At 41.1% G+C, this 10906-nt stretch overlaps 1 protein-coding gene across 1 annotated transcript in view; it reads left to right on the top strand.

Moving 5' to 3' along the window:
• The window catches only part of GEMIN5 (gem nuclear organelle associated protein 5), a 42085-nt gene extending 31236 nt beyond the window's left edge, over positions 1 to 10849 (top strand). Inside the window, exons 22-28 of the mRNA XM_015063906.3 lie at positions 266 to 385; positions 813 to 1023; positions 2528 to 2776; positions 4306 to 4468; positions 5243 to 5747; positions 7257 to 7353; positions 7934 to 10849. Coding sequence (XP_014919392.3) covers positions 266 to 385; positions 813 to 1023; positions 2528 to 2776; positions 4306 to 4468; positions 5243 to 5747; positions 7257 to 7353; positions 7934 to 8101 — 1513 coding nt within the window. The 3' untranslated portion in view covers positions 8102 to 10849. The remainder of the gene's footprint in view (positions 1 to 265; positions 386 to 812; positions 1024 to 2527; positions 2777 to 4305; positions 4469 to 5242; positions 5748 to 7256; positions 7354 to 7933) is intronic.
• The last annotated feature ends 57 nt before the right edge of the window (positions 10850 to 10906 follow it).

Below are 10906 nucleotides of genomic sequence, written 5' to 3' on the forward strand. Positions count from 1 at the left end.
GCGTTGGGCTCTGTGCTGAGCTCAGAGCCTGGAGCCTGCTTCAGCTTCTGTGTCTCCCTCTCTCTCTGCCCCTCCCCTGCTCACACTGTCTCTCTCTGACTCTCAAAAATAAATAAATGTAAAAAAAAAAAAAATTTAACTTCCCACATAGTGCAGGAAAATGGTTTTGTACAGGAAGTTGGAACAGTATAAACAACACAAGAGGGACAGTTTATCCTATCTTCCAGCCTTTTCAAATTGGCTTTTTATCTGTTCTGGCCCCTAGGGAAGCTATTGCAGTTGCCAAGGCCCGACTGCGCCCAGAAGACCCAATCCTGAAGGACCTGTACCTCACCTGGGGAGCCATCCTGGAAAAGGACGGCCATTATGCCGTGGCTGCCAAATGGTAAGCTGGAGGGAACAGGCATGTACCCAAACATCGAAGAGCTGTGATGCAGAAGAGCAGGACGAGAGTAGTAAGTTTAGAGGCGGAGGTAAAGTGACTAGAAAACAAAAAGCCATATGTGTATTAAACCTAGCTTCATAAGATTCATCGTCCTTGGATGAATCCTTTATATTAATCACCTCCCTTATATAAATCACCATAACTACTGAAGAAACCTCAGTAGCAGACTTAGAAATTCCACCTTTCTCTAGTAATGTCTTTACTATCAAATAAGGAAACTGGGAGAGAATAAAAACTCTATTTGGGTTCAGTTCAGCAAATGTATGTCCTTACCCTGTAGGATGCTGCCACTCATTCTCTATGTTGAGATGGAAGAGGGTATAGGAGATCTGTTCGTGACACTTTTGGGTTTTTGTTTGTATTACAGCTATTTAGGGGCTGCTTCTGCTTATGATGCAGCCAAAGTTTTATCCAAGAAGGGAGATGCAGCATCACTTAAAACAGCTGCAGAACTGGCTTCAATTGTAGGAGAGAATGAGTTGTCATCTTCCCTGGCTCTCAGATGTGCCCAAGAGCTGCTTTTGGCCAGGAACTGGGTGGGAGCCCAGGAAGCGCTGAAGCTACATGAAAGTCTAAAGGTCAGTCTGTTCTTGTATCTCCAGGTATTTAAGAGGGAAAGGCCACAAGTCCTTTTCTAGTCAAATTCCAAATGAATAACCCAGTTGCACAGCTGTACCAGTTTGGCAGGTACCCTTAGAAGTGTCCAGCAAGCCCTGGCCATACTATCCCATGGAAGTACCATGGCTTGTCCACTGCCATATTCAGAGTAAGAGATAATGTAGTCATTCATATTATTCTCCTTCCTTATCAATTTGTGTACAACATACATGAGTCAATTTTAGTCAGCATAGCCCTGAGCTAGCAGTCTGGTGTTTCTTTATTGGTGTCATCAGGTCTTCTTTGAAGAGGGAGAGGAAGGGGAGGATTTCCAACAGAAATCAAGGTGCTCTGCCATAGCATCACTCTTTAACTATAAGCCATAACGAAGTGTGGCGAAATCAACATTTTGTTAAATGTCTGTTTATCCCTTTCTGGTTAACTATGAGTAACTCACCACTGTTTTATTTGACGCATCAAACTGAGATTACTTTAAAAGCATCAGCACTCTCATTTTCTAAAACACATAAACATTTTAGACAGCTTTACTGCTCAGATACTAACATGAACTTTGTAAGCTCCCCTCTCCCTAATAGAGTAACTGGACCTAAAGACAGTTCCTACCTAAATATTGAAACCCAAGAAAAATAGTAGCTTTCTAGGAAAGCTACTTCCTAGCAAAAGTAATATGCCCTCAAACACAGTGTCACTTGGTGTATTACTTATAAAATGACCAAATCTAAAGAGATTTTAATTTATCCATAGCAAAAAAAAAAAAAAAAAATTCCAGAATGGTTATTTAAGCATTTCTTTTTTCTTTTAAAAAGCATCCTTATGAAAGCAAGAAAACCTTTACGTTTATGCAGAATGCTGTTCTGGTCATTGTCAGGCTATTTGGGCTAATATTTTGCCAAGCCGAACTGAGAAAATACTGTTACAAGGGTATATGTGAACCTCATGGCAACTGAAGGTCTTAGCAAAAAAAAAGATACTCTGAAGCCTGCTGGGACATGGCGCCCGACACCTGCCGCAGCTGTCATATCTGCACAGCTTATCTGCTCTAGCACCTTCTGCCCATTGCACTTTGCTTCTGTATCCCTTAATGTAAAGTTTGGACAGGGGGAAAGAACTGGATGAGCCCAGGCTGTCTTTTCTCAAACTGGTCATAAGTCTTAGGTGACTGTCCTGTATGTGGTCTACACTGCAGTGGACAGGGCTGTAGTTGGGATTCTGTGTCATAAAACTATTTGCTTGGGCTCCAGGCTACCTCCAGGATTCCTGCAAAGGCATCTGGAAAAATGTCTATTAGATCACCTCTTTACCCCCTGCCCCCTCACTCAATGACTCACACTGGCCAGAGGCAGCCCCCTAAAGGGTCTGGTTGCTGCAGATGTGATGGGGAACACAGAGAAACTGAGAAGAGCTCTTGAGATAATCAGGCACTTCCAATGCCTAACAGTTCCTGTCCTTGTTGTTGGGTTTCAGGGGCAGAGACTGGTGTTTAGCCTTCTTGAGCTCCTGTCCAAGCGCCTGGAGGAAAGGCAGCTTTCGGAGGGCAAAAGTTCTTCCTACAATGTGTGGGCTGCAGGCACTGAAGGGCCCTTCGTGGAGAGGGTGACTGCAGTATGGAAGAGCACCTTCAGCCTGGAGACCCCAGAGCAGTACCAGGCAGCATTACAGCAGCTGCAAACTATCAAGTACCCATCTGCTACAAATAACACTCCCTCCAAACAGGTACCCTGTCTGCACTCTGCAGTAAGCCTTCCTTAATCCACGTCTAGTATAATAAGGAAACCAATTGAATGCCAGTTTGCATTTCAGAAAAGACTAAGGCAGGCACAGGCAACCTGGAAAGATCCCTTCAAGACTAATTAAGGCCCTTTAGCTTTGAAGTTAATCTTAGATCAGTATTCTCTTTAAAAAAAAAAAAAAAAAAGCCTAAACCTACACAAAAGCACAGAGAAAAATATAGTACTCATCAACCAGGAATTACCAGAGTTCACGTGATTTGTCATTTTGCTTCATAGAGTTTTTTTGGTTTTGTTTTGCATATATTCTTCTAGTTTTTAGTAAAAGAAATACAGTAAGTTTGAAGTCCCTGGTGTCCCGGACCTTCCTTTGGTCCCATTCTCCTTTCCTAGCTTACCAAAGTCAGCCCCTAGGTCACTCATAGTATTATTTTTTGCCTCATTTCAGTGACCAGTTTGTAAAATCTATCTGTATTGATGCAGAGAGATAAAGTTGATTCATTATAGCAGCTATACCCATCCTATAAATGTATGTCAATTTATCTGCTTTTTCTTTTGAAAATGGGGGAAGGCTCATTTATTATTGAGGATTGAGACTTCCTCAAATGATAATATAGCACCTTGGGAAACAGTTTGGCAGTTTCCCATTAAGTTAAATATAGACGTGCCCAGTGACCCAGCAATCCCACTGCCCAGATATTTCACTAAAAGAAATACAGCCTTGTACACAGCTGTTCGCTGCAGCTTAGCAGACAGCAGCCACAAGCTAGAACAACCCAGACATCCATCAGCTGCTGAATGGATGTGCAAACTAGCCTATCCAGACAGTGGAATACTATACGTGCAGCAATACAAAGGAACAAGCTAGTGATGTACAAATCATACTGGTAAATCTGGAAAGCATTATGGTAAGTGAAAGAACCAAGACACAAAAGACTACACGCTGTGGTTCCATTTATCTGAATTCTAGAAAAGACAAAATTTATAGTGACAAAAACCAGGTGAGGGGTTGCAGGGGGTGGGGAGAGAGGAATGCCTGCAAAGGGGCACATGGGAATATTCTGCAGTGACGAAAATGTTCTGTCTTGATCGTGGTGGTGATTGTAGCATGTGTATCTATAGAGATACATGTATTTATCAAAATTCATCAAATGGCTCACTTAAAACTGATAAATTTTCTTAATTGTACAATTTTCTTAATTGTACTCCGGGTTGGTTGGTTTAATTACAGCTTTTAGTTCTGAAACTCACTTTTTGTTTTAATTAAATGTAAATGTCACAGCATTTTTTTTTTAGCATGAACAGACTTTAACACCAGACAAGGTATGTTGCTGTGCAACTAGATATGGAAGTTTCTCAGATAGGGAAGCAAAAATGGGTGATGGAGACAGGAGGACCTTTCTTAAACTTGCACTGTGTCCTTCCTTCCAAGTGCAGTCAATAGGAATATTTCTGTATCATCCCAGTGCTTGCTGTGCAAGAATGTTTAACTGAAACTCTGGCTCTTCCCTCCAGCTTCTGCTTCATATTTGCCATGATCTGACGTTGGCAGTGCTAAGCCAGCAGGTGGCCTCCTGGGACGCGGCTGTGGAAGCCCTGCTTCGGGCTGTGGTCCGGAGCTACGACTCCGGAAACTTCACCATCATGCAGGAAGTGCACTCAGCCTTTCTTCCTGAGGGTAAATGACCCCAACCTTTGCCGGAGCATGCCTACTAATGGATGATGTAAACACCACCGATGTTGTAGCACCAGGAGTACAAACATTATTGAAAGAGACTGGCCAGTTGTGTCATTTAGCACCAAGTTTGAATTCTCTTACCCAAGCTCCTAAGAGGGGGCCAGAACAGCTAAGCTGTTTTCCTTTACCTGGCCCTACCTACCTTACCTACCTTGCTGCCTTCTACAAATTTTTCTCCATGGTTTAAGAGAAATAGCAATGTGCTCAGAAGTTAGTTAAGAATGGAGAAGCACATGGGGCGCCTGGCTGGCTCAGTTGGAAGAGCATGCAGCTCTTGATCTCAGGGTCGTGAGTTCAAGCCCCACATTGGGTGTAGAGATTACATTAAATAAATAAATAGACTTAAAAAAAAAAAAAAAGAATGGAGAAGCACAACAGAAGGGACATTCTTTGAACTGCATACTTAGTCACTAAACTAAATCACTGATTTTTCAGAGACATAGTGAGATCATACCCCAGAGCTTTCATAGGAAGATGGAATACTTTTTCTGTAATGCTTTGATTGACTCGCAGACTACAGCAACAAGAACGCTGTCCTAGGTCAGGAGATGTTTAGCTCTGATTGGCTTTAGGTGAAAAGCATGTAACCCCATGGATCACTGCTGTCCTTGTTCTTGAGCTCTGCCCCTTGGGTGATAGGAAACGTAACGGGAAAAGGAATGTGTATCTAGCAGAAACAGAAATGCACAACCCTAAATCCTTCTCTTCTTCTAGGCTGTGACCACCTAAGAGACAAACTGGGTGAACATCAGTCCCCTACCACACCAGCTTTCAAAAGTTTGGAGGCCTTTTTTATTTATGGACGTCTGTATGAATTCTGGTGGTCTCTCTCCAAGCCTTGCCCTAAATCCAGTGTCTGGGTAAGAGCTGCTCACGGAAGGACAACGTCTGTGGAGCAAAGCCAGCAGATAGACAGTGCCAGCCCTGAAGAAACAGACCCTAATATTTCTCAGCCAAAGCCAAGCGGGCCTCCAGAATTAGACTTGAGCCTCACAGAAGAAAGTGAGCAAATGCTGATCACTTGTAAAGAGCTCTTTTCAGAAAAACACGCCAGTCTCCAAAACTCACAGAGAACCGTTGCTGAAGTACAAGAGACCTTGGCAGAAATGATCCGCCAACACCAGAAGAGTCAAGTCTGTAAATCCACAACGAATGGTCCTGATAAGAATGAATCTGAGCAGGTAGCAGAACAGCCCCTCTCTAGTCCTCAGAACCAGTGGTAAGTATAAGGTGGAATTGGAAATACCATGCTGGCTTCTCAGATAAAAATCAGTATGTGATGAGCTTGATCAGGTCACTTGCTGGCACCATCATGTAGAATGCACAGGCTTTGGAGTCTGACATGGGGTTCTAATCCGGCTCTGCTGACTGAGCTCAGGCAAGATTCTTAATGTTTCTGAGCATTTGTTCCCATACGTACAACTGGAAGTACCTACTCCTACCTTGCTTGTTTGGGGAATTAAATGAAATCACAAATAGTGTTAATAATAGGATAGGGACACCTGGTGCTCAGTAGGTTCAGCGTCCAACTCTGGATTTCAGCTCAGGTCACGATCCCATTGTGGGATTGAGCCCCGGCGCTGGGCTCTGTACTGAGCATGGGACCTGCTTGTAATTCTCTCTCTGCCCTTCTCTTGCTTGCACTCTCTCTCTCTCTCTCTCTCAAATAAAAATAAAAAACTTAAAAAAAAAAAAACTCAGTAAAAAATAACAATAGGACAATAAAATCTTATCTCTAGGCGATGAATAGATTCCCCTCCCCCCAAAAAATTAACCAAGTAAAATGGAAGTGCATTATTGTATCATTAATGAAAACCACGGTTTTTCGATTATTCTATGCTATCCCAGAAAATACACAAAAAGAGTAGTGTACAAAACTGCACACTGAATTGAGAAAATCCCAAATGATCAGAATGTAACATCCTAATCACTTCCACTGAACATAGGGGCCAGGTGGATGACAGGAGCCGATCCACAATCACTGTAGAGCTCATTTGCATATATTACAGGGTCTTCTGCTATGGGCATTTGCAGTGATTAACAATTACTGATTGGTCATTATGCTGAGGGCCTTTTTCCTAGATTATTTCTCCCCAGCACAGGGCGTAAATAAAACGTTGTAACTAGTACCATCAATAAACTGATAGCTATTATTACTAACTGAAAAAAAAAAAAAACTAAAATGTTTTGAAGCCCTTATATATTTATTGCTGTAAAAATAGTCCCATTGAAATCTTGAGTTAGAGTTTTGAGTCACTTCTCCAGTAAGCTATCACACTCTAGGCAGTTACTAGGTTTTAGTAACAAGAAAAACACTAAAAATCTTTCTAACTCAGCAGCTCTTAACCTTTGGATCACAGGACTCCTTTGAGAAGATTCAGACACTCTTTCCAGAAGAATGTGCATCCATATACCAACAGTTAGGAGCCTGAGCTGTGTCTAACCATTCCCCAGAGAAATCCAGGCTTTGTGCACTTAGCTGCAGATCGAATCCCCTGAAGGGCCTAACTTTTCATTAGAGCTATGTATCTAAGAAGTGGGGATTTGGCAAATGGTGAGGAATGATATTTCACTTTGAAAACTTCGTATCACATCACATTAAATTCCCTCCTCTTGACCTTTGTATTAAAGATGAAAGAGATAACAAAAGAATTTTATTTATAGGGTAACAGTTAAAAGTTTTGTGGGGCAAGGCACATGACTTGTAATTTTTTTTTTTGGTTACCAGTAAAGAAGAAAAAAATCAGCCACTTTCTCTGCCTGAATTAACCAAAAGTCTTACAGAGGCAAATGAGAGAATAGCTAAATTTCCTGAGAGTGTTAAGGTAAGATATCAGTTCATTTAATAAAACATTATTGTTTATATTATCCACTGACTGGACCAAATTCTTTAAGGTCATCTAATTTTGTGTTCCATTTATAAAATTGCTACACATTTGTATATGCTTAAAAATTTAGGATCCCATTGTCTTGGGTTAACTAAAATGTTTTGTGAGAATAGGATTATTGGCAACACAAGCAATTTTATACCTCGGTCTTCAGAGAAATGGAACACATTTTGCATCTGGGAAGTAAAAATAAAATTAAAATTGGTACCATGTATTTGATAGCTTACAGATGGATAGGTGTATTTGAATGTGGTCCTGGTATTAGAGGAGAGTCATGTTTTGAATGAATTGAGTAGGGCTCTAGAAGATGATTCTGTCATTTGAGAAGGATACCCCAGTCTGAGCCCTCCCAGTTTTGAGTATCATCTACCCTTAGAGTTACTGAGGAAGAGCCTTCCTCAGTTCAGCCATGCCTGAGTAGTGTCACTAGATGAGACTTTGAGTTGCTGGTGCCTTCTGTACAGGTATTTGTGAGTCCTCCAAATGCTTCCTTGTTCATCCTTGTGTCCCCTTTCAGATCTGGCCCTTCCCAGATGTGCTGGAGTGCTGTCTCATTCTGCTTCACATCGGGGCCCAGTGTCCTGGCAGCATAACCCAGGACATGCAGCAGCAGGCCCAAGAGCTCCTTCAGAAATATGGCAACACTAAAGTTTACAGAAGATACTGCCAGACCTTCTGCACGTGAATTTTCAAGGACCTTTAAGGAACTGTGCCAAATTCCAATGTACAACACCCTTCACCACCATGACACCGCGCCAGACATTCTCTTTGATCCCTAGATGTTTTTGCAGTGATCCAAATAATACAAATGAGGGTCAAGTTTGAATTGACTCTACCCCTAGACATAGTGGAATCGGACTTTGGACTCAATTGTGGTTTCCTACTGGAGGAAAAGATCATGAAAAGCTAGAAGTAGGTATTCAGAACTAACACCTGCAGTATGATTCATTGTTGGTCATCTGTAAAGCCTTATGCAGGTTTCACCCAAAGAGGAGAAACTTTTTAATCACCCAAAGTGTTACGTTCTTAAACACAAACTACCTTTATAAATACTTTGCCTGGTGGTAAATGTGCCATTCTTGTTGGAGATAGAATTGATATCTTTTATGACTTGGCTTGTTTTTTGTTGTTTGTTTTTTTTTTACTGTTTTTGTTAACTTGGGTTCTTCCCTTCTATTCTTTCAAAGACTGAACTTTGTGAAATAGGTCTTTACCCATCATGTTGACTCTACCCTCCATCTGAACTTTAGATCAAAAATTTGGTTTTGTTTCATGTAATTGCTTACTTGAACACATCATTTACTAAAGCTTTAGAAGAACAAATAACTAAAACTCAGATGTGTCTTATCCCTTCAGTTTTATAAGAAGTTATTAATGGTGATCACAGTAGCTCAGGAAGAAATTGCTATTTCAGTGGTTCTTAATCTTTTTTCGATCATAGACCCTTTGAGAATTAGAACCACAGATGCTCTTCGAAGAATAATGCATAATTTTGTGTATGTGGCTTTTGGATTATTGGACTCCAGCATAATGGGATCCTATATACTATTTATAAATCCTTGTTCTCCGCTCCCCCCCCCCCCCCCATTATTGAGCATTCTCTTGAGGTCTGTTCTTCTCTTTGGTTAAATAGTTGAACAATGTCAGGAACAGATGTTTCTGTAATAGCCCAGTTGCTGGGATATAAACATCAGTCTGGGGTAGGGTTGGGAGGGAGCACTCTTTCCCAATAATGTAACTATTTTCTTTGGGGATTCATTATGAAAGCTTTTCTGCTTGAATGTCCAGTTTATTTTTTAGTTTCCTATGGCTGGCATTGTTGTGGACAGCAAGAATAAAATTCATTCACAGGAACTCTAGGAAGAAAAGTTTAAGACACAGATCTGACTGACCAGGGGTTTTGTTTGAATTCGACCTAGCTTTAGAATTTAAAAATGCTAAACCCAAAAGCAAATACCATAGAATTTAGATGCTCATAGTTCTTTATACAGTTACTTGAACTTTGAGAAGAAGATGCACTGTTACTGGGGATGAAGAATCTTCTTGGTATGGTATCAGTGACTGAATTATAAATCAGATCTTGACAATTCCCTGATAAAAAATTATTGCAGTAGTTTCCCATTGTTACTGGGAAAAAAAAATCATCTTGCAGGGCTTAAAAGGCCCTGCCTGATCCCAGCCTTTACCTCTTGGACTCCTGTTCTTACACTCACATCCTTGCTTCTAGATTCCACACACACTGGTCTCTTAGGCTGCTGGAATCCACCAAGTTCTCATATTGTCTCAGTAGGTTTTTCATGTTGTTCCTCTGCCTGGTCCATTCTTAGCCATCTCTTAGATCTCAGCTTAAATGTCCTTTCTCTAATAACTGTCCCTGAACCTCAATCTAAAAGACATCAGCGTGCTGTACTTTACAGCTCACACTGTATTTTTGTGAATTATGTACTTTGGCAATGCAGATTGTAAGCTCCAATGAGATTGGTAGAGATTATGTCTTCCATGTGCTATTTTCCCAGCACCTATTTACAGTGTGTTATCTAGTAGGTGCACAATAGAAACTTGCAGACTGAATAAATTGAGAAATTAGAATACTCATTAATAGCTTGGACTTAAAATCTGACTCTGAGCTCATGCATATCAGGACAAGCTAACAATTAAGCTTGTCGTTGGTAGTCAACCTTATTGCATTAGCAGAACCACAAATTTAAGAACATTTGGCAGTTTATACAGAGGGGCTTGAATTCACCCGTAATTAGCATTCTCTTGGTTACTCTACAGGACCATCCCTTTCTGAGGATAACCACTCACAAAACCCTAAATGCACTCACATATCTGTATACAAGGTGAAGTTTTTGCCAATTCTACTAGACTTGTTCCCTTTAAGAACACCTTAATAAATTCTCATCCCTCCCATGCAGTGACCAGACTCCCCACTCGACACAGAGTTCCTCAACCCTTCATCTCAATACTTCTCCTGACATGTACATCTGTCCTCAAGTGTGGCAAAGATAAAATTCCCCATTTGAATCTAAATTTAGGACACCTATGCAGGGCTCAGTCACCAGCAGGCCAAAGAACTTGAAAGAGAACCACTGACCCTGACCTGTGCTGCCTTTACCACAAATCACAGTGATATATACCTCTCTTCCTAATTGTGACCATCCCAGGCAAAAGCCTAGATTGGCTCCTATACCAGACTTCTTACAACCCCTTGTTTTGTGCCAATAGGAAGGGTTGTAAATAGTGTGGAGCCAACTCTACAATACCAGAAGCTCGCTTTGTCTATAAAGTCTGCTAATTAACAAGCTAATCCACCAAATGGAGTAAAGTGGTCCCAGGAACTAGAATTAAAACTAGTTTTCCCACTAAGGCTGGACGATCAGTGGGGGGTTGTGAAGTGAAGAGACAATTCCATTTACACAGTTGGTCATTAAAAACCTCCTACAAAATGAGACATTTTATATGCACACCAACTTGTGGAAAACTGAGA

This window comes from Acinonyx jubatus, chromosome A1 (assembly GCF_027475565.1).
Source record: "Acinonyx jubatus isolate Ajub_Pintada_27869175 chromosome A1, VMU_Ajub_asm_v1.0, whole genome shotgun sequence".
NCBI classification, from domain to species: domain Eukaryota; kingdom Metazoa; phylum Chordata; class Mammalia; order Carnivora; family Felidae; genus Acinonyx; species Acinonyx jubatus.